Here is a 24641-nt window from a genome sequence, read left to right on the forward strand (position 1 = left end):
ACCTCCTCCCATGGCTGTGGGAAGTAGGGGTGCACAGCAGCACCCCCTTGCAGATGGTGGAGGAGCTGCTCATCAGCAATTTTTTTTTAAAATAAGTAAATAAATAATGATTTTTGTTGGGTATGTTAATAGTTTAATGAATGTTTTGATTTCAGAGAGACAAAACTTTCAATCTGGCTGGAGATGATCTTTAAAGGGTCAGACAGACATGTCAAAGGTGACCACACACAACAGCTGGAGAAAATGGCCACGAGAAAAAGATAAGACTAGAATCAACAACTCGCAGCAAGACCTGCACTGGACACCTTGATGGACAAGTACCTTGGTGGACTCTTTTCCAGTAAGAGAGCAGGGAGCCGACGTTTATCAAGCTGGAGGAGAGGATGAAGATTATTGCTAACGAGGCAGGTTCAGCACATTTCATACACAACTGCAATTCAGAATGGATACGGATATTTAAGCTTAGAGGCTTCCACATCTCCCAGATTGGGGTTAGATGTGACCTTTTTTCTGCATTCAGCACTTATATACGCATTCCTCAACCACGCCTCCCACTTCCATCTTAGTGCGTCTTGTGAACTTCTACGGCTACTGACGTTGCTTGTAGGCAAAAAAGATAATGATAGACGGATTGCTCTTATAGGGCTTTTTCAAAATTCAGTCTTGGATTGTTTGTGTCATGATTCTGCCTTTTAGTTTGTGGGTTTCCTGTTTCACTTTGAAATCACTCACCGCTTTTATCCGTTTTGGTTTACTTCTGGCCGTTGAGTTGTTTCTCTCCCCCCCCCCCCGCTTCCAGTTATTGTGCTCACCTGAGCCTCATTAAGCCATCAGCACTGTGCTGAAAGAAAAGATTGATATTTCTAAAAATGTTGCATGGTTGAATATGTGCCAATCCACGAAAAGAATAGTTTCATGAAGAGGTATAATTGTTATACTGTCTTTAAAAAAAAAAAAAAAAAAAAAGAAGTAAATAATATTAACTCCTTTTTTTTTTTTTTTTTTTAGATAATTTGTTTTACAGTCAACACCACGTGCCTAAGGCTGAGGCCATGCTTAATTTTATTTAATGCATAAAGAAAATCAAAACAAAACAAAAACTGAGACTACATGTTCAGCAATATGTGGAATGACAGCAGAGCGTCTGACGAACAAAAGAAAGTTATCATAGTGAATAGGTAGCTCACACGGACACACTGTACAATATCAGTTTAAATAATCTTTTACCTCGGCCTGAAACAGCCAAAAGCAGGTGGACAGAGCTTTTCTGTGGACAAATCCTTTCAGTAAACAACAACAGAGAAACACTCCCCTCTCTCTGTCGTACAACATTACATTTTCAAAAACATGTACACGCTGTCTTTTGGTCATAAATACCTCCAACCCCCCTCCCACCCTGCCCCCTCCTACCGCCCTTCCACCCTCCGGTGAAAACAAAGCACCATGTTAGCAGATTTATTTTTGGGGAAATCGTACCTGCAAATGGCGTTGACATGACATTCGGTGGCAAACGTTAACATGATGTTGACGCCAATGAAACCCGGTGGAGGGTCTCTACCCGTATGCAGCAACAAGGATCTGTCTGCCCTGTTCTGCCCTTGGACTATTGTGTGAATTTTATTCTGGTATTGACAGAAAAAAAATGCATCTTAACAAAATGACCATGTTACTGACCTATTTTCGGACATGTTGCGTTTACGGGCGACCGACAAATGTGCTGCTAATTTACTCAATGCTTTGTGCAGGTCAAAACCCACTTGTGTGATAATACAGATGTACAGACATGTTGAAAATGACAAAACCATTTTATAATGCAGCCTTTCTGAATGAATTGGGCAATACTCACTGTAATGCATGACTGACCTCTTCAATAACAGAATAAATGATTTTTAACTAGTTCAAAATCTAGTATATGCACTATGCTCTCTACATTTTGACTGTTTGGTGGACCAGAAGGGCCTTATAGCTTTATGAATAGACATTATTAAGATAAGAGTGAATCTTAAATTTAATACGGTGTAGAATTTAATTCAATCATGATATATAGAGAAATACTTCATAGTTGTCATTATGTGTTGGATTTCAGTCCTATTCCTGATACCAGCGGCTGGAAGAGAGTGTGATTGTACATGTACACAACATACTGTAAAGATCCTACATGGTGCAGTAGGAGGTATTTCATAATATAAAATAAAAGAAATAATACTAAGCTGTGTTATTTGTCCACAAACCTGCTGTGAACCAGCAGCAAAGTGATCTAAAACACTGGTTCTCAACCTTTTTTTTTTTGGGGGGGGGGGGGGGCAATGCAAACAAACCACTGCGCTAAAGTCCACCTCCACCTAATTTTAGTCCGTTTTACTTGGCTGCAACTACTCCTGCATAATTCAGAGTTACAGGAATTCATTTATTTTATATTATAAATCTGTGTTTTACTGTGGTGGAGTGGGGCTTGATTGGTTTCAGCTGTATGGGGGGTGGGAGGGGGGGGGGGGGATTGCAGGAGTGTTTCTGGGAAGGAGGTAATTAACGCAGGTGTTCTGTGTTGACTGATTTGCTCTCTCTATTTAAATTGGCAGGAGCAAGATGGCTGGCAGATTCTTGAAGGACGTGGTGGTGATGTGGTGGTGGGGTGGTGGGGGGGAAAGTCCAGGGACGGGGTTGTGTATAGCGCGTGCTCTAAAACTGGGTACGTTAACCGCGTGTTCAGGCAGCAGCTGGTAAAGTTTCCGACTGGGAATGCCCCGCTCTCCAGTTGAGAGCATTGACAAAACAAGAAAATAAAAATAGCAGCCTACAGAAAATGTGCTTCATTTCTGCAGTCAAAATACAGAAGACAAAAAACCCCCCCCCCCAAAAAAACCTCGTCATCATCCGCGTAAACCAACGCGGGCGCAGGTTCTGACGCGCTGCTGTTTTTAACACCTTAAAGCTCGCGAACGAGGTGTGCCAGGCTACGCTGGTCTGGCCGGTTCACCTTATTTTTTTTTTTATTTTTTTTGGAGCAAGTGCATTTCTTCTTTTTCAAACGCCGCCACGTCGAGCGATGTCAAAACTACTTCTCGGAGCTCTCAAATACCTCCAACTTTCTTTGTGGGACATTCCCACTTAGGCGCTCGGATGTTTTTTTTTTTTTTTTTTTTTTCCTGTTCGGGATGGTCGCAAATGTCCCACTTCCCACACAGAGCACACAACTCTTTGTGTGTGTATAGTTTTCTTTTGTGTGTCAGTCACTCGTGATTTCATACAATACATTTGTACCGATAAATTCACCTCGTCGCCCCGTCTTGTGCTGACTGAGGGGACGCAGCAGCAGCAGCAGCTTTGCGACGCACGCGTTGTACATTTTTATAGCTGAAGTTGTCTGCAGGTTGAGAACCAGTGATCTGGAGTAACGTCGTGCTTTAAGAATCACAAAAGGGGGGGGGGGGGTTCTGAAAAAGCTGAAACCGCTTGGTTTTGTTGAGCTGAACACACGTGTGCTGTGTGGCTAACGCCAGCTGTATGCTATTAGTTGTTTTTTTTTTTATGGCCCTTTGGAGTTTTACGTATCTTTTTAATATACAAACTGTTTTACTCGGAGAGAAGGGAAAAAAAAAAAAGTGTTTTTCCCCCCCAAATACAAAAAAAAAAAAAAAATGTTGCTTTACAGTCACCTCTTTTCACTCTCACCTTCAACTAAATGCGCATAAGGCCACACATCAACAGGATAATGCGACGCAAAAATCAATCTGTACATGAATTAAAAACATTCAGTGCTTCAGTGTACCGAGTAAAATGTCCTAGCATTCATACTGTCTCTTTTTTTTTTTTTTTTTTTTTTTTTTGACGTTTGGCACATGGAACGAAACCCGACGCGCACACGCGCGCCTTCGTAAACTGACTCAAACATGACAATCTCTAAAAACACACAAGTGATTACATTTACATCACTCTTCAACAGTGTCATACATTCCAGTTGTTCATAATCTGCAAGTCCTCTCATGTCCATTCCAGAGTATGAAGAATAAACAAGGACGGGGGGGGGGGATGCAATGAGAGGAAAAACAAACATAAAAAGACCGATATGCATTCATCTAACTGGCATTGCAGGTGTTTTGAATCTCCATGGATATGTACAGTGAAGTGCAAATTGAAATGGGTGTGTTCCGTTCGAGGAGGGGGGGGGGGGGCATGATAATGTTTGGGCTATCAAGTTCCACTAGGACTGGGCAGGCACTACTTTTTTCGGGGTGGCTGGCTTCTTGGTCTGCCAGAGGTGGCTGTGGATCGTCACTGCGTCCACACTGGCCGACATGGTCTTAGCTGGTATCTGACTGAACTGCTTCTTGTCCGAGTTGTACTTGTAGAGGCCGTCGATCATCTTGCGTGTGATGCTCTTGGGGCCGAAGCCTGTCAGCTTGTTGATCTCTTCGGTCTCGGGGCAGTATGTGTACAGAGAGCGGAACTGGCAGCCCCCGTCTCGGAACAAAACCAAGAAGTTGTTGGCCTCCGATTTCTCCATTTCCTGTTTAGGTCAAGGGAGAAAAGCTCATCAGATATGAAGGTCACATGTGCTTAAGAGATTATTAGAGTGACATTTTCCTTTTCTGTGGACTCTGACTCTGAAAAATAACTTCTTTTAAGTTAAAGAATTACGAGTAGGAGCGAATTTTTCTGCTTTATTCCCCCCCCCCCCCCATTGTAAAAATTAAACCCCTTTATATCGTTGTTTATCTTACCTGCGAGAGAACTAATTTTGAAGAGGCTAGAGACAAGCCCTCACTAAAAAAAAAAAAAAATTGTTTTTAATTAAAAACTTTGTTAGGGTTTGCTTGTGGTCACATTTAAGTCAGTATAATGTAATAGAATTCTATCGGTACAACAAAGACCTATCATGTTCGTCACTCTGCTGATCTGAGTTTCTCTTAACCAAAATGCGATTTTTAATTTACTCGTTTTTCACCCATCGATGTTCAGCTGTTGTAAATAAAACTCAACACTGCATGCAGATTTAAAAAAAAAAAAAAAAAAAAAAAATTAAATATCTTCCAACCTTCTCTTTATTATGGGGCTTTAATTGTGACATATTGGCACCGCGACCTCAGCAGCGTATGAAACGGTAAACCAGGCTCTTACCTCCAGGATCTTGTTCTTTTGTCCCTCATTGACTTTGCCTGCGAGGCAGCAGTGGGCCAGAGCGTTCTGGATGATGTGCTTGTTAGATTTGGCACTGGGCTCCTTGTACAGCTTCGGTCCTGAATGAAAACAAAGACGGCGGAACGTCGGGACGAGATAGTTGCCATAGCAACCACTTCAGTTGTGTCAAAGGAAAGACTTCCCTCCCTATTTTTACTCTCTCTTTTGTTAAATCATGTATGAAGATTTCTGCTGGTCGCATTTCTCCGTTATCAGTCTGACAAAGGCACGAGATCTATGAACGCAGTATTTGAATGACAGATAATTGTCCACACGGCGTACAATTTTGAATTACAAAAACTGCGAAAAGGGGAACCCCGTCCTTTAGAATTACAAACATTAAGCGAAATTAAAAAAAAAAAAAAAGATGTAAATTACAGCCTGTGGATATTGAGAACTAAGCTCTCATGTGTTAGGATTCAGCATCTTTATGTTATAAAAGTCTGCTAATTTCTGCACGAAGTCGACCTACCAGTATACTCTGTGTTGGATGTAATGGAGGAGGTGGTGGATCCGTTTTCCCAGTCCTTTTCTCCATTCCTGCTGCTGGAGCGACTCGGAGACAGGAAGCCATCTGCGGAGTCCGGCCTAAAACACACGCGCACGCGCACACGCACACGCGCACACGCACGCGCACACACACACACACACACACACACACACACACAGTGTTAGTTCACCTTTCTGCTTGTGTGCTGATCCTGAACACTCAGCAAAGTACACACTGCAGTTCTGGCAGGGCTTTTCCAGCGTTCAATTAAGTCATCAAAAGCAGCGACTTGGTTTGGGTATCAGGGGGGGGAGGGGGGGGGATGACATCTTTGCAGTAACCAGTACAGCAGCAAAGCTTGCAAGCACAGGCAGTGAGTGCATTTAATGTTGATCAGTTATAGTGCAGCACTTGGCATTTACTTGCTCTTTTATATTTTAAAGACTGGAAGTACATTATGTTAAAGTCATTTTCTGAATGTAAAAAAAGTGAAAACCACATATCCCACTGAAATGATAGGGAATTTACAAATACACCATTCCAAACTTGAAATGTAAAAAAGGAGAGCAGTCATACAATAAGAGCAATTAAAGCCAAACGTATCTTAAATGTTGTGGGTTTTTTTGTGTGAAATTAAACTGTCCATGTTAACAAGTCATTTTACTTATTTCCCTCTTCTGACAGGACGATAAAAAGTTCAATTTGGATTAAACATAACTTGACATGTTTCAAGAACAACTGTGGTGTTAATGACTTGATAAGATGGATGTTTTATGCAGGGTGAGTTAGTTGGTCTGTGACGTAGTGCCTCCTGAACAAAGCCATGAGGTGTGGAAAAATAAAATGAGCAGGAGTGTGAATTGGTGTGGAGGGGTGAGAGGAAAAAGGGAAGTGATTGTTTTGTGGTGGCGATGCTGCAAAAAGCACGGCAGCAGACCGGTGCTTTGATGTTAGTTATGAGGATCTTTCCAAAAGAAGGAGAGAAAATATGTCGCTTTTGCTTCAAGGGCTCACCCAATCCCAAATAAAACCCGGTGTGGGGAAAAGGGGTTTCAAGTGGAGGATTGGGCTCAGGACAGCGTGAAGCGCCTTAAGATTTAACCGCCAAGCAGAAACTAACCTTCTCCTTCTCAGTTTAGGAGAGCTCAGAAAGTAGAAGAGACTGCCAGAGGCTAAACTAGAACTTCTGACATATGTGAAAGAGCACGAAAGAAAGCAGTGAAAAAAAGGGAAGACTGAAAGAAAACAGGACAAATGTTAGATCTGAGAGCTGGAGTGACAGGCTGGATATCCAATCAAGACATGCCACAGCAGGGCTTTCTCATCTGGTGAGGAAAAAAAACCTGCTGTTACCTCAGAACACTGCAGCACCCATGTTCTGCCCTGTGAATTCACTCTATTTAGTATGCACAGATTTAATGCTCATTTGCAGAGGCTTAGTAACTGTAATTCTTAAAGCAAGTGATCCAGGTTAAAATGATGAATTATTTAAGACATAAGCAGGGTGGCAGACTGCAGAGCTTTTTTTTTTTTTTTTTTTTTTTTGTCTGTCATTGCTACACTCCTGAAAAGCTGTGTCCAAAAAGTATGAAATCTTGTGAGTAACACTTTAAAGGCATCAAACTTTAAATTCAGATTAAAAGGCTACACCAAATGCCAAACTTTTTTTTTTATTTTTTTTTAATTTCACACTGCATGTTTCACCATAATTTATCAGCACGTAAAAGCATCTCACCTCGGTGTTCTCTTCTCGGAGTGAACACTGTCGCTGTCTCCCAGGTTGAGGGAAGCCAGGGACAAGCTGGAGACTGAAAAGACACGTTGGCGTGAACCTGGATGTGAGACAGCAAAACGGGGCGCGACACGACACAGTTACACCAACACCACAAATGGAAACATCACCGGACTGTCCGCTGTGCTTCGTGGCCGGCACCTGTCACAGAGCAGTGCAGCCTCACTGTTACGATTGAATACACTTAATGACATACACACAAAACTGATAAGGAAACAACCTACAGTACATGTTTAGTAACGCTACATACATTAAGTAACGCTTAATTAAATCTAAAACACACGCACACACTGGTGCTGCATTGCTCTTTCAATATGTTGCTCGTTATTATTGCCTGTTAGATGTCTTTGGATAATATCTATCAGTTGATGAAATCTAATATCAATGATTGAGAACAATTGATCAAACTGACAGCTTAAATGGACCAAATCAGTTAAATTTTTTATTTAAGGAGACATCAAGAATGTGATAAAGCTCATCTATCCAACACATTCTCAGGTGGCACGGTGCAGCGCGGCAGCAGGACACTGATTTGACAGATGGGATGACCTTGACCTCTCTGAGTGATGGGGTCGTCTCCACCGTTACCTGTGGCAGCTCTGACCGGGGTTTTGGGGGAGTCCAAGCTGTCACGATGGATAGACTTGGGTCGGCCTCGCCTCTGCTTGGCCCCACCGGCCGGCCGAGGTTTAATGACGGAGTCCAAATCCTTCATCAGCTTCAGCTGCTTCCTCCTGAGGTACTCCTGCTTGATGAACTCCCTACGGGCCTTGTCCTCCTCCTTCCTGTTACGCTCCTCCTCTGCTTTCAGTCTGGACAAATTGAGGGATGGAAGGAGAGTTAGAGGAGTGATAAGAAACGCTGTTTTTAGTTCATGAAGTGCAATGCATTAAGCAAAATTGAGCCGAAACAAGGACTTAATTAACTGGTTGACCAACAAAAAATGAACACAATCTAGCCTATTAATAACTAATTATGTTATTTTTTTTAAGGTAAAACACCAAAGATTGGGTGGTGTGTGCTTCACAAAATTTAGGACTTTTTTTTGTTGTCTCTGATTGATGTAATTGTAGATAAAATATACTGTGAGGGCTTTGTACTATTGCTATTTCCTAATAGTTTATAAACTGATTGGTTAATTGGGTTATCAAGAGAATAATCTGATGGATAATAGATAATTGAAACAATATAAAATAAACAAAAACTAAAATAACCCTAACATTTCTAAATTCTGCTCCATTTCAAGTCATGTTCTCCTGTAGTCACACTAATCCTTAGTGTGGAGGCAAATTTTATTTAGGAATAGAAATCCAATTTTGATATGATATATTAGTATCAAATCTATGTCCTGTTCTTAGATATTGGTGTATTATTTTGAACTACTCACTTAAGCTACCAACAAAACTGAAGGCCTGGAAATGAGAAAATAAGAGCAAAGAGAAGCTAGAAGAGATGGACCCACCAAAATAAAAAGCTGACAGATAGCTTTGAAAACTCCTAGTGACAAAGAGAAAGTCTGTGTAACTGTGCATACCGAGCTTCCTCTTTCTTCTGCTCCAGGTCAGCTTCCAGCTGCATCTTCCTCTGCTGGCTCTCCTTCTCCCTTCTCATCCTCTTCTCCAGCAGCGCAGCCCTCTTCTGCGCCATGTTCTCAACTGCCTTCCCATCCTCCTGAAAGAAAACAAAGACAGGTTACCTCCCAGTGTCTGAGGTACCGGGCCTTCAAAATGAAACGGTGGTCACATTTAGAGAATATTGCACAATTACCATTTACGTATTCATTCATTCATTCACTCTGTTGTTCAGTAAGTGAACCTGACCTTCTGCTATGGTGACGCAGATCCAGAGCTCGCAGAGCTCAGTGTTACTGTGATACCCCTGAAATCCTTTTTTTTTTTTTTTTTTTCTAATCTGATATAATGAATGAGATAATCCAAAACCTGAGCTGTTATTATGAAAGGTCAACTCTCCTTTGTAATATTAAATGAGACCGTACAAAAGGCTTTGAGAGACAACAGCATTGAAGGTTTTATCCTGGACCAGCACAATTCCTCTGGAGTCTTTCTCAACCCTTTAATCTTTATTATGCAATAAACGGTTGTCTTCTAATTACAGGATCCCTTACATACATATATATATATAATATAAAATCATGTTTTTATTTAACAAATATGCAATTGCAAAATAACTTGAATTCAGTTGTGTCTAACTGAGGCACAGCACGGCTCTAACTGAAATATATTTTATATATGAGTTTTACTCGTGTGAACCTTCATTGCTCATCCCTCAGTATTCACCCTCATACTCTAGTCAACCCTTCTCCAACCAAACATTTCCACAGCTGTGTCTGAATTATTCACAACAGCCCCAGTTTTGTGACCTACATCAAGGCCCAGACAGCAGCTAGCAACAATCTTACAAGCTATAAATGGGAGGTTAACGCTGTCCTCGGCTGGCATGTTTCCTCAACCATTAATCATCTCCTGTTGGGAACAAGAAGGTTTCCTTATTAAAACAAACATGGCTGCCCCAGTACAAGTATATCATTTCTTTTTTTGGGGGCAACTGTGTTTGAAGGCTTCCGGCGGTGTACTCAGTGTTCTTATGATTTATGCTGCTGGATCTGTTTGTATGTTTATGATTGGTGGTCTTATTGTATGTGTTATTACACTTGAAACTTATCTTACGTTAATACATTTTTTTGTTCAACTTTCTTGAGACTGTCCTCACTCTGATAGATTACACATTTGGGTTAGGAGCAAAGGAAATTGGAGGGAATAAAAAAAAAAAAAAAAAAAATGGATCATAGTTTTCAGATATTATAATGTAATAAGAGTTCTTTGAATCAAAGGCCTACCTTGAAGAAGAAACCTCGGCTCATCCTCTGTTCATCACCCTGGTTTTCCACATTCCCCTGCTGCATCTCGTAACCATCATCGCGTGTCAGGTCCTCCAGTGGCTTCACGACTGACAGAGGAACCTCAATCAAACTGCTTTTGACTTGGCCAGAGGTCTCTGGATTAGCAGGGATCTCTGTAGGCGTCACCGTGAAGGTCTCCACCACAGGGTGGGCCAGGACCTCCGGGAACGACGACTCAAAGGTCGGTTTGAGTTCTACAACGGACTTCTGACCTCCGGCTTTCTGGTGGTCTGATTCCATGTCGGTGATCTGGGATTGGCCGTGTGCTTCTATTTCGTGGGTTTGAGCTTTACTTTGTTCTGTTTTGTTCTGCTGGCTGGGGGAACTAGGGCGTGAGTTGGCGACACATGCACTCTCCAGCTCCCTATCTGGGTAAAGGAGCGAACCTATCTCCTTGTTTGTATCTCCATCCGGAGCTGCTGTCTCTGAATTGGCAGCTGCTGGTTTCTCCCCCATGTAAACGAAGGAACTTGCCAAAGGCTGGCAAGGAGAAAATCGCCGTAGCCTTGGGATGCTGTCCACAGATTGTGGTGCAGTTAGGACTCGATTGTAGGGGGCCAACTTGAGCTCGCTGGGTCGAGCGACACGAGGATTACGTGAGTGGAAGGAAGCCGATTTACGTTTGATGCTGGTTGGAGAGCGATGGGTGGAACGAGGGGAGTCGGCGGGAGAAGAAGGTCCTGAGGATCGAGTAACAGCTCCTGCCCGACTGTGTTTTTGTGGCGAGGGGTTTGTGTGTGGGGGAGGGATGACCCAGGCCTGCTGATGTTGTTGCTCCCTCATGGACATGATCACTTCCTGCTGCTGAGCCAATCGCTGCATCTCAGTCTGGAGGAAGGCTAAAGAATGGTTGAGTTTCTCGATAGAACGGGTATACTCTGTGAGATCCACTTCGGTTAGCTGAGCATGGCCTTGTCCACCGTCCTCACCTGCGCCAGGTGACTTCTGCCAGCAGGGAGCCGTGCTGCTTTGCTCTGCTCCATCCGGTGTGTCCGCCTTGCTCCTCCCAAATTTAAAGGTGGGACTTGTACTTGCTGACTTTCCTTCTGCCTCAGTTTTTCCTGCTTCCTCTCCACTAGCAGCCCCATCGCCTTTTCTCTTCACCACGTTGAGGAACGCTGAGTGACCCATCTTTTGGCGATGCCTCGTAAAAGCAGCCTCCACCTTCTTCTTCTGTGCTTCGATGGCTTTCCGTTTCTCCTCGAGTCTCATCCTCAGCTGCACCATCTCTGTAGCCATGACTTGAGCAGGGTCATTGGGTGGAAGATGGACAGGTGTGGGCGATGCCTGAGCAGTAACGGGCGGTGGGGTTTGTTGATGGATGGGGCTGTGCTCAGGGGTCGGAGCCCAGGAGACAGATAATGGAAGGCCAAACTCGGAGCCCTCTGGAGTGGTCTTCAGGGAGCTGCTGCTGCCCCTGCCTGAGTCTGGCGCTGATGGATTGAGCTTCTTCATCTTCTGTTCGGCAAAGCTGGTCATCCTCATTCCCGAGGGAGACTTGCTCTGACTGCTTGGGCAGGGACTTGGCGTGTCCATATCCAGCTCCATGTTCACAGAGCAGTCTTTCAGAGAGGAATCTTCATCCAGCATGTCCTCTGTTCGGATGTGGATGCCAGTGTCGACCTCTGTGGTGTCGGTGGTGCTCGAAGGTCCTTTGGAGTCCAGTTCTGAAACTGGGTCTAAGCCACCAACACCAGCCCCATGGCCCTGATTGTGCAGGAAGAAACCATTGTTGATGCCCTCCACTGGGGGCCTACTCGGGCTGTGGATAATCTGGAGGGCCTCCTCCATGGAGGGAGCTGCTGCTATGACACTTCCATGTCCGTTGGAGTACCCTTTCCTGCTGGGCTCCATGCCAGCGAGGCCGTCTGGGCAGCCTTCCTCCTCAATGCCAACACTCTGACCGTTCACTGGCTGGAAGGACAGGTTGCGCTTCATTCCACGGGGCATGTGGTGGACCTTGAAACCAGAACCGTCATCCGTGCTGATGGACCTGACCATGCCACGTGTGGAGGACAGAGGGCCAGAAGCAGAGTCCTCTTTGTCAAAGGGGATGTCAAAAGATACTCCGTAAGGCCCGGACCTGAACAGGAGGAAAAAAAACAACAAACTTTACAGACGCTTCTTTTGGAAACAGATTTTGAAAGGTTGTTTGGGGAAAGGGTTTGGTATGGCAACATCACAATACATTTTTCTTAAGCCCCAAATGACTCATTCTTTTGGAGATTGAATATGTTAAATGAGCAGCACAAAACAATATTACGAACCGTTTTTCTTTGGGCCAAGTGCCGAGATTGCCATCAACAAAGGACATTGAGGTTGATCTCTTGATCTCTCCTGGTAGACACAGACAAGCATAGTAGAAATGTAAAACTGAGTTTTAAAACAGTTAATGTACATACAAGTAATCATATTTTGATATTTCTAAGTAAACCATTTTGGTAAATAACAAAATTAGTCACCTGAGTTTCGAGGCTGGGGTCGGAGGGGTAAACTAGAGACAGAAAATGACAAACATACATCATATACATTTTCATAAATTCCTTTTTAGAATTTTGCAATACAAGCTGACTTTATTTGGTTCATCAGTCCTCATGGTTTAACATTGAATATCATGATTTGGACTAAAATACCTGGGTCTTTCAGGACTTGGGTTTTTTTCCATGAAACTCCTCTTTGTTGCCTTGGAGATGGGGATGGATGGCAAATTCTTCAACAGCGATGAGGGTTCTGACGTAATGCAGCGGAGACAAATTATCAATCTAAGCTTTTATAATGGACTGCAATGTAATATTGTACAATTTCCCCAAAATTATTTTTCTGTGTGTATGTTCCACATAAAATACACACAGATACATTTAAATAACGACATCTTCATTACAAACATGACACTAATATTTAATATTGCTACTATAAATGGTATAGTTAGGTTTGAATTTAAGACTTGCCTGTGCCTTCATTATCCAATAATCTTGGCTTCACAAAAGACGGCTTGACCACTTCAAACCACCAAAACAGCTCTGCCATGAACACCAGATAGTTATTCTGAGGAAGAAAACACACATAACACGAAGAATAAAAACACAGGACTGGGTTACATTCAATCACTCGGCTCAAATATACTGTTAAAAAGACACACGACTAATACCAGGAACAAACTTTGAATGTGTCCTGCTACTTGTCACTTTATCCACAATAGCACCTGCCGGGAAATTGCATTGCATCTATTTCCCCAGCAGATGTCTCTGTTGCCCCCCCCACTGATAAACTGAGGTGATCAATTTTACTTTGTAAGCATCCTTGTCTTTTCTAGTCTGTATATAAATAATTCACCAGGCTTGCTCCATTTCACACAGAATTCTCTTTAACAGAGACTCTTCACAGTTTAAACTACAGTGGAGTCATTTACCAGCAAATATATATTTATTATTCTCTTTAGCAGAGGTGTGAATTATTATTTTTGTGTGTTAGCTGAGGCAATGTAAGCAACATCAGGATTTTTCACATGCGGGATAAAATAATCATCCACTTCCATAATAATGTGAATAGTACCTGTGCTGGAAGAGAAAAGCGATTAAGGCATTAACCTCATTTATAAAATAGAGGTCAGCTATTTTTTTTTTTCTGTTCTCAGTCACCAGCATGCAATCCACCAGCTAACCTAAATTAGACTGGGTGAGAAATGTTGAAAGGATTTTTTTTTTACACTGCTGTCATACAGTGGGAGGTCAAACTGCTGGAGGACACTGCACTGCAAAAAAAAAACCAAAAATATTTTACGAAGTAATTTTCCTCAGTGCTGCATTTTCCCAAATGAACTGTTGTTTGTTTCCTTAGAACAAAGGAACCATGTGTGGACTCTGGAAGACGACTATGCTTGTTTTCGGAGAACAAATCCATCTGTTAGAGAGGCATTTTAAAATGGGGGAAAAAAATGCAGACATTGCTCAAAAAAACACCGCCCTTCAACCATATGGCTGATTATATTGTTGCCGTCTTTGTCAACACTGCAGAAAAATCCACTCCATTTATATTGAATCTAAATACTGCATGTTGTGAGCGATGATTCAAGCCATCATGAGAGAAACGTGTCATTATCTTGAAACAAAGCAAAGCACAAGTAGAATTCTTCCAATTAAAAACAAGTTATTTTTCAGCTGTATTCAGCTCAGAAATATTTTGACTTAAACATACTTTAAGAATCCATTTTTGATTAACTGGCCAAGTTGGGTAGTTTTTTGTTGTTATTGAATGCCAGCACTCACTCATAAAAGCACATGAGCACAGACATGCATATGCAAAATGAGTGCAGTGAAGCAGGAGTGACCTTGAGGAAACACCCTCTCCCCGCACTCGGCCCGTGGTCTCCAGACAAAGACAATGAATGGTGCATGGCTCAGCTCTAAAGACACCTGATTCACCTCATCATCAAAATTCTGGTCTGCCAAGCAAACGCCAGCACACACACACACACACACACACACACACACACACACACACACACACACACACACGTCATACATACACTGCTTAAGCCCGTTGACTGCAGCTCAAAAGCTCACCGGGAGGGCCAGAGGCAATTAACACCCGTAACCAGTAACACTGCACTACTGTGGCTGCCACTGCAGCATTTGACTTATTTTTTGAATCCCTTTCTAACTCACATGCTGGTGTGCAGAACTGCAAGAATGGAAGAGGTGTGTCTGCTACGACTGATCATGCTGGAAGTGGGTTAAGCAGTAAAGCACATGGTTAACAAAGTAATTTGAGTACCAACACAAACAAATATCTAATATAACAACTTTACATGAAAACTCAACGCTTTAAAGGAAAACTTCAGTTAATCAGTCGATTTAAAAAAAAAAAAAAAAAAGTATTCCAAGCTATATTTTGAATTACACATGCTCTTCTTCTGACTCTGGGGTTAAGTAGCTCTTAAGCAAAGAATTAAGAAAACACAGAGTCAAATAGTGCCGGTTACCTTCAGGTGTATTCAGCATGTGAAGCATTCCTCAAAGGGTTAAGATGAACAGAAAAAGCAAAAGCAAAAAAAAAAGACAAAGAAAAAAAGAGAGACAAAGATCTCCTCTCATCCGTCCTGCCTGGATTGGTGGCACCCTTACTCCTTCTCTGTTCCCATCTGTTCCTCTGACCACCAGTGACCCACCAGGTTAATACCACCCCTCAGCAGTCACGCACACTCGCACAGATCTCTAAACAACCAACCACTGCACTAGCACTCCACTCAGCTCCCCATTGACTGGCATTACTACCTCGTGGGCTGCCAGGTCTGCGTCGCTGCCAGATCTGGCTGTTTGGAGATTTGAGTGCGTGAGTCTCAGGAACCTGATTGGTGATTACGAGAAGAGAGCTCAGAGTTGAGTGTGGTGGGGCGGCGGGGGAGCTAATCCCCTCTGCGGGGATAGGCAAACCCCCCCCCCCCCCCCTCCTCCTTTCAGCTCTATGTGTGGTACACACTTACACAATGGTGAAACATTTAAATGCTCTAGCAATGTATAGAGCCAGCATGCATACAATTGCACACAGAAGGTCACACACATACACGACTACAACATTATGTTATCCAACTCGGCAAGACACAAGTCCAAGCCACACACTGAGCATTCACAAGACATTAATCTCAACGGTCACCAGGCCAGCGGATTGATTAAAGAATCTAGGTCCAGCAGTCTCACTACAATCTGGAAAACCGCCAAGTTTGTCAGGCTGCTGTCAGTCGCCTGCTGAAAAACCCGAGCCTACCTTACATTTAGAAAAGTGGCCACACATAGACATGAGACACCAAAATTTGATGTTCCAGTAATGAAACAATGACACAGTATTACAAAACCCTTGCACCTTTTTACCTGATGCTGATCTAGGAAGTGAATATTTATTCTCAAGCAATACTAAATGCTGATCAAGCCAGGTATAACAGTCAAATATAAGGTAATCTAGTACTTTTAACAGAGACCAGTCTGTGTTCGATTTAGTCACAACCATTATTTTGGGGGTAATTAGTTCACAAAAAATACTATGCGCTACTTTTTGGGAGATGATACCTCACAATGGAACAACCATCCTTCATCGCTGACGTCCAATAGTCACATTATGGACACATGGCTGACTGAGAGTCATGTTGAAGAGGCAGTTTATGAATTACAGTCAGTGTGTTAATTGCCTTCCTCAGGGCAACCTCAGCACGTCTGCTCTGAACCTCCTGGTAAGAAAAAGCCCAAAGCTTGTGAATTTCATTTCTCTTGGATCCACAGATGGTAATTTAGATGTGCAGTGAATTCATTAAATGTAGAGGCAGTAAATTGGAGTGGGTTGGCGTGATTTACTGGGCTAGTGTCCATTTAGGGAGAATGGCCCTAAGTAATGTATATAACGTATGGCTGTGGGGGTTGGGTACTGAAGTGTATTGTCTCTTATTGAGTCGTACTGAGCATAATGTGGAGTGATCCTGTCATCTCCAAACCTCGAGAGGGAAGGCAGCAGTTTGTGTGTGTAGCGCCCTTCATGGGATCTGACGTGATGGCAGACAGACTGGTGTGTGATTGTGCGTGCGTGCGTGTGTGTGTGTGTGTGTGTGTGTGTGTGTGTGTGTGTGTGTGTGTGGGGCCATGAAGACACTGACTCAGTTGTTAAATGTTCAAACAGTGAGGCTTCATGCTCAATTCCAATTTTCTGCATCTGATTTTGTTGGATGATAGTATCCATCAAAATGTCTCACCCACACCAGCTCCAGCTTCAAACTGAACTGAGGGGTCTCCTGATACTGTGTTTGTCAGGTTTTGGGTTTCTTTTCATTGCTGTGTTTTGCTGTGCTGTGTCTAATTTTTGACCCTTGATCTCAAGCTAATATAGTGAGATTGATTTATGTTCATCTTATCAGCACTATTTAATAACTAATTTAATTTAATAACTGATTAGGCACTTAATTTACTTTTAAGGATAAAACACCACAACATTCCCTGGTTCAAGTTTTTCAAATGTGTTGATTTGTTGCTTTCCCACATTTATGGCATCTATCTGAATATCTTTTATATTGCCGGCAGTGTGCATTCCTGTGACAGTATTTAGGTAGCACCGAACTGTTTAATAATCAATAAAGAAATAGAAATCTGAAATGTATTCCATATTGGACCATTCTGACTGGAAAACATCAGATTTAATCATCTTTAATCACATCTGATGGAATAATTAACACAGGAACACTTTCATCAAAGTGTAAATGCAGTCACGGTGTGGGTGTGTGTTTTTTTTGATTGATAACATGTCCAATCATGCCATAACGTTCCCAAACGATGCCGTCCCCCTTTGTGCTCCCCACAAGCCTCTTCCATCTCATTTCTAACAGTTACAAACTCTGTTAACATCCCTCTTGTCTCATCTCTCCTGTTTCCAGTTTTTTTTCCACATCAACACCTCTCTCACTTCCCCTCCCCTCTAACGTCTCGGCTCACTCTCCATAATAAGGTCTCCATTAGTGTGACGGGCCACAACGTACAGGCACTGAGGGTGCTACTGCCTGGAATCTGGGTCAAGGTTACTGAATCTAACTGGTTTTGCATGCAATTCTGGCTCCTCTCAGGCAATAACTCTGCCCAGGTGGGACTGTTTCATCCCTCCTGAAATCAGTATCAGCAAAATACTGCTACTAGCTGGTTCCAACAACGCGGTTCTTTTTTTTTTTGTTTTGTCAGTGTGTGTTTGCTTCGGGCTGCTTTGAGTGTGTGATGGATAATATTTCCAAAAACGAGATATAAGTACTTCATCCTTCAATATGATATGGTTGTATTTTGCTATATATTACCTTATGATGCTGTCAGTACTGCTGATAATACTGCCTTTCATTGCTGCTACTGTTAATGCACTCCTTTAAATCTCTATTTTTTTGGCCTTTTTCAATCTGCTGTTTCTTAACTTCAAAACTCTATAATCTCTGCAGCAGACTAAATTGTGGCAACAACTTCACTGAAAACAACATATTTCTGAGGTATAAGAGACATGTTCAGTCCGTTTAGACTGACTGAGGTTTGCCCTCTCGGTGATCTGTATTCTGTCTATGCTGAGAGCAACAGTCCTGCATGAGAGGACATGCTGAGGTGACAGTCAGGCAAAGTCAGACTCATCCAGACACATCAACTTTTTTTTTTTTTTTTACCACCTATGCAGCTCCTAGGCAAAACTCACTGGGACGGTCACACAAATAACAAATGCAAACATGCAGCAGGGAAGGAAGTCAAACCACCAGACAAATAGAAGTACTCTGTGATTACGGTAGCTTTTGAGGCTTTTATGTGACAAAACCGTGACTGTGACTGTTCTGGGAAGTTGTGGGAATTGTGGACTTCAATGGCTATAATGACAATTTGATGAAAAGGAAAAGTTGCAGCAATGAAAATACATACAGCATGTGCACACAGCAACTGACCAAGAAAAGACAGCTGCACAGAAATGTTTTCGAGACAATATAGATTCTATGAAGGAGTAAAACATTGGTAATTTCTTTTCTGTGTGCACGCATGCCTGCATTCATAAAAAAGCATAGTGTGTATGCATTTGTTTCCAATTCATTCTGTGCCCCAGGGTTTTAAAAAGCAATAAGAATATGAGGAGACAGAAAACTACTCGGAAGAGTAACGCTCAAAAACATCATCACTCCCTTACTGTTTTGACTTAAACAGCAATTCAGTATCTGTCACCTTTGCCTACTATATTAAAAACAATAAAGCTTTCTCACTTGAAATCGTCCCCTTTGGATATTTTACCAGATCTATGCTTGATCTCAACTAACCAATACACCATACTTTTTTTTTTTTTTTTTATAGAGGAAAGAAAAGTAGGGCAGGGACTGAGCTCAATTTGAAATACAGGCTCGGAGCTGTTGCTTTGACAGATGCAGTCTAGCAGCATCACACATTTATATAACAAAGACAATGGCAATCTGTAATCTCACATCAGCACACACACACACACACACACACACACACACACACACACACACACACACACACACACACACACACACACACACACACACACACACAGTGGTGGTATGGATGTAAGCGAGAACTGTGAACCGAGCTGTGAGTAAAAGAGAGAGAAGGAGTGTGTCAGAGAAAGGAATGCTAATTAAGAAAGGCCAGGAGTCAGAGAGAACATGTACGACAGGAGAGAATTAGAGAAGTCATTCAAAGTCAGAAGACAAGACAAAAGATATAAAGGAGGAAAGAAACAGATAAATAAAAAGAGAGCAAAATCAAGAGCCTGCTGAGTGGAGCTGTCCAGGCTCATGGTCGGTGAAGACGGATCGTTTGGATTGAAAGGTTTTTCCACAGCATGACTCACCACGCTGGCCTGCAGTGCTGCTCATTTCTCCTGTTTCATTTGGCCTAACTGACTGGATACCACACCATATGGACTTCTAATCTGTTTTGTTGAAAAACTTATAAATGAATAAACAGTATTTTTGGAAGTTATCATCAGCTTAACCAAGCCCTTTTAAAGACTTTTTAAATCAACCATGACTTCGGATTGGACTTTTTGTTATCAGCCATTTATCATGAGGGACCGTTTCACACACTTTCTGCAGTTTAAATTCAAGCAGACATCTTTCTAGTGCTGTAAAGACTCTTACTCACTAAGAGTGAACTGGTTCGCTGCAAGAACCTCTGGACAACCAACAAACCAAACAGAATCCGCATCACTAAACGAGCATTTCATGCTGGAACTAATAACGCAGTGCCTCAAATTCATTCTTACAATTTACAAAAGCATTTCTACAAAATCAAAATGTTAAACATCTGCAAAACCTTTCAAGCACTCCACATTTTTCCCAGTGAAGTAGCAAATCTCTCATTTAGATGTCAAAAGCAGGCAGACTGGAGCAATACCTTGATGGTGGAGGAGGCGTAGAGCATGTCCTCCAGGCTGAAGTGGCAGCAGCTGTTCAGGTTGTCTTTGCAGAAGTGTTGTATGAGCTGCAGGTTGTACAGTCGATCGGCCAGCGTCATATTCTCTTTCAGACAGACGTCTGTGAGGGCAGAGGGAGCCATCAGGTGTCAGGGTTGGTGTGGCTTAAGTGTGAATTTGATGACTGAAGTTGTTCCGGTTATAACGGCCACCTCAGTGGTTTTTACTGTGCTGATGATGACTGTTTACGGTCAGAGATGGATGACGAGTGTGGAGAGAGCAATGGTAAAAGTGTAAAGTTTTGTCTGACCAATCATGAGAGTGGCTTAAAGTCATCAGCCAGTGGGTGAAGCCGTGTGATAATACATTTAAACAGTAAGCAACGCTGATCGATTGATCTTTTGCCTCCGCGATGTTTTCAGTTAAGGTAAATGACAGCAGATGTTATGTAGTGTGTTTGTGTTTGGTCCAATATTTACATATTTCATCAGCAAAGTGAAGTGATTAAGTTGCATCTATTGTTTGTTACTTATCTGTGATAAATGAAACGATCTGTGAAGTGGCAGGAGACAGACAGACTGACTGACTGACTGACACTGGAATGTGCCTTAACATTGTAATATGCCTCTGTAGAGATAAAATCCTTTATTAAAAAACCAAAAACAATGCAGAATAAAAAATAGTTACAGAGGTTTGAAAAAGGGCCTAATCACTTGGAATTTAAGCAGCTCAGGCAACATTTTGGGATCGTTTGTTGGGTCAACGGAATAATGAGCCTCCCGTAGATCAAGTAGGGTGAGCATGGATTTTATGGCAGAACCTGCAAACGTCACCTAAAACCAAACACACACCACTTCTCCTTCAGCCCACTCTGTCTCACTCGTGCCCTTTCCTTACCGTCCAGGGTCAGCAGCTGAGGGCAGTAGAAGTGCAGCAGTGCTCCGAGGGCCGAGCCGTCTGTGCTGTCTTTCAGCAGGTTGTCCACTGGAGGGATCCAGGGAGCTGGCTGGGTCGAGGCCTGCTCCTTCCTGTAGCGAGCCTGCATGCCATAAAACACAACAACATTACCCAGCCTGCATCTACAGCAGCTATTGTACCAGAATTGTCCAATTGTTTCTATTTTTATTTTGTTAAATATGGCAGAAAAAAAAGGCATGTGTAATAGAGCAACCCTCGCAAAACAAACTCTTGCTCTTTAAAGCAACAACAAACACCTCACAGTGAGGCTTCTAATGAGGCGAACACAGCTGCCCGATTGACTCAACTGACTGTCGCTGACTGTCTACTTTTTCTGTATGTTATCATCTGATCTTGATTTTTTTTTTTCTCGTCATCATAATATGAAGAACAAAATAAGCACCCTCTCAACATGTTGAGTATTTTCAGTAGAATGTCAGCATTGTGTTGAAATCATTGTGCCAGTTTTGTATGTATGGTAACTCTAGCTGAATAAATATACAGATGTCTTTACATTCACACTATTTGTTTGAGGGAAATAGTTTTACAAGAGTAAGCGACAGTAAATGCTGGCACACAAACTCTGAAACCATTTCATGCCAATTGCTCCCAGACATTCCATTTCTGAAATTGAAATTTGTTTCTTTTTTAATTTTGGGCTAATCCCCTGAGAGCTCTTCAGTGATTCCCGAAGAGTGTGTAGCTCCACTGACGAGAACGTTCAAATTAGCAAATACAAGGGAGCTTGTTAGAGACAAACATACTCCTCATGTCCACGTGGATTTCAGTAAAACTTAACCTTATAAACAGCAGTTAATAGAGACCGTAAAGGATACAATAATGGATATTTCGATTTTTAATGTCATTCATGAGCTTTTGCATTATCTAAAGAAATGCAATTACATTTGTAGAGAATTCTTTTCCTATTTTCACTGTAAATGAAATCACATGGATACAGCACAGGGGATTAATTGTGCTTATTTAACATTGCAGTCACAGGTTGATGCAAATGTGATAAAATGACGGCAATCAAGACAGAAAGAGGGAGGAGGGAGGGAGGAGAGACACGGTCACTATGGACACAGATGAAAGAGCGCGGCACTGATTAGTGGACTTACAGGCACAAGCTTCATGTACCACTTGGTTGGAGACTGGAGCAGCACAGCAAATGAAAAAAAAAAGCACAACAACAGAGAAATACCTGTTAGTGAGATTAGTTAGTAATGCGATTAGGAAAGACATGACAACTGTGTGACCGAAGGGGAAAACAAGCAGCGTGTTATTGAGGGAGCATGAAAAGCATCCCACTCAACTCACATAACCTTGAAATTGTGTTTAGTGTAATGGGAAGTTTAGTTTTCAGTGTGTACATTTGGCCTTCATTGTTTACACATCTACACAATAAGAGTTGAATTATAAGCCAGACCAAATATACTGTAGGGTAGTTTCATAGTCACAATTTCTCTTCAATAATACGGTACTTTCACTTAAGTAACATCATTTTTCCCTTTATATATTAATAGCAAAACAAAAGCAACAGTTCAAAGTTCATGTGCAGCAAATGTGAGACAAGAAATTAGACCGGGCAACATATATTTTAGCCCTGAATGAAAATGACATGGGTGTAAGATTTAAGTGGTTTTCACCATTTACCTGAAAGAAGTGTTCTATATGTATTTTCATGTATTTTGACCACGTCAGAGTGAAATCCAACACCAAAACAGGACATGCACAGTTGTTAATGCCAGTTCATGCGTTCATGTGGTATGAATCAGATCCTGAAATAAATATGAATAAATAACAGTCATGTAAAAATATTCCAACTCAGTTGCAATTCAGAGCGGAGCATGAAAGAGTAAACACCAATGCAGCTGCTGGTTAAAATCTCCTGACAGCCATCGTGTTCATCTATATTTCAGCATCCATTTAGTTTATTGAAAGATACACCTTCTGATTTTATTAGTGCATCGAAAAATGCCCCTAGATCCCCAAATGTCCTTCCAACTAACAGTTGATGTGCCAAACCTAAAAGGGAATTTCAGAATTAAGCAGTGAAGCAGCCTCCCCAAACAAATTCTCTTTAAAGTCTATCCTGAAACAAAACACACACACCGTTTAATTGCTGACTGTCATATCATTTAAGCACCTTCAACGGCAAACTTTCATCTGAAAAAAAAAAATCCCACTGTATAAATGTAACCAAACTGTCAGCTATCAACAGACAATGTAAGCTGATTCCAGAGGAGAGGCTCGCCTCAGTTAACAGTTAATTCTCACACTACCTTGAAGCATCAAAAGAACCAAAATGTAAGTGCCACTGAAAGAGGCTGGCAAGTTCTCGACTTCAAAGGCAAGCGGCGGCTCGTGAGAAAATACAGCCGTTTTGTAGGGAAACCTTCAAAATAAATATTAAAGGCAGCAAGAGGATGAGGGGATCAATAGTAGCTTTCTTGGATTCTCCTGATTTGATTAGCGTCACAGCTCTCTGAATAGTAATTAGAGTTACCAGCAGACTCTGACACCATCAGAGGAGCACACTTGATGTAATCTAATCTACAACACATCACTTAATCTGTTTAAATTTATTTTCCAGGGACTGGATGGTCTTTGAAGGTGACACCACAGCACAGCTAACTTTTTAAAAAAATTTCCCAGTTCGCTGAATTCTTGGATTATAAACGGATCACATTACAGGGAGTAAAGAAAAGATCCATGATTTGGCAATAACAGGTTTGTGCAGTTTATTTAATGCACTATAATCCACTGCAATTTAGTATTACTTACGGGGTCTTTATACACAATGCCAGTGGAATGAGATGCCCGCCCAGTCCGTATTTCATGCATTGTGTCGCACTCACTAAACTACAGTACATTGACAAGAACTGATGATGGAGCTTCTTTCACTGCTGTCATGCATTTCTAGATAATATTTTGGTCACTCCTTACTCTCATAATTACATGTATTAAATCCAAGGAATTTCATGGATGATTTGTGATCCTTATGAAATAAAGTGATTTTAATTCTGACAATTTCCTGAAACTTAAATTCTGAAATTGCGCGGCCTTACACAGAATGCTTGTAAACAACGAGCGAGAGAGAAACTCTGCCCTCACATCAGCTCTTCAGGCCAAGCGGCAATAAATCTGTTCTCTCCGATACGTATCCTCACAGAGTCAGTCCAGGCCTTCAGGCCAACATTTGATTGACAGGACGGGAGCGTGGCAGATACAGAGCAGTGGCAGTTCAGGATTTGATCATTTCTCTGACTGTCATTGAAATTCTGTTCCTACAGATCAAGTATCAGTGGCAGCTGTAATCTCTGTGTGGATTTACAAACTCATTTTTTTTTTATGATTACATTTTTTTTTTTTTTACATCCTAT

At 42.0% G+C, this 24641-nt stretch overlaps 1 protein-coding gene across 7 annotated transcripts in view; it reads right to left on the reverse strand.

The window, feature by feature from the left end:
* Positions 1-1039: 1039 nt before the first annotated feature.
* camsap2a (calmodulin regulated spectrin-associated protein family, member 2a) overlaps positions 1040-24641 on the reverse strand; it is a 49971-nt gene continuing 26369 nt past the window's right edge. The window contains exons 5-19 of one of the 7 annotated variants that reach the window (XM_069153396.1): positions 22377-22409; positions 21199-21340; positions 20283-20422; positions 13329-13425; positions 13014-13110; positions 12843-12874; positions 12648-12717; positions 10318-12463; positions 8995-9131; positions 8049-8272; positions 7404-7476; positions 6789-6854; positions 5651-5766; positions 5119-5237; positions 1040-4507 (exon numbers count right to left, since the gene is read on the reverse strand). In XM_069153396.1, coding sequence (XP_069009497.1) covers positions 4202-4507; positions 5119-5237; positions 5651-5766; positions 6789-6854; positions 7404-7476; positions 8049-8272; positions 8995-9131; positions 10318-12463; positions 12648-12717; positions 12843-12874; positions 13014-13110; positions 13329-13425; positions 20283-20422; positions 21199-21340; positions 22377-22409 — 3798 coding nt within the window. In that variant the 3' untranslated portion in view covers positions 1040-4201. Of the gene's footprint in view, positions 4508-5118; positions 5238-5650; positions 5767-6762; positions 7501-8048; positions 8273-8994; positions 9132-10317; positions 12464-12647; positions 12718-12842; positions 12875-13013; positions 13111-13328; positions 13426-20282; positions 20423-21198; positions 21341-22376; positions 22410-24641 lie in introns of those variants that run through there. The other 6 variants (XM_069153395.1, XM_069153397.1, XM_069153400.1 and 3 more) reach the window with 6 other exon arrangements.

Source organism: Embiotoca jacksoni, unplaced genomic scaffold (genome assembly GCF_022577435.1).
Source record: "Embiotoca jacksoni isolate LCO1_2020_lvr unplaced genomic scaffold, fEmbJac1.0.p SCAF_19, whole genome shotgun sequence".
NCBI classification, from domain to species: domain Eukaryota; kingdom Metazoa; phylum Chordata; class Actinopteri; family Embiotocidae; genus Embiotoca; species Embiotoca jacksoni.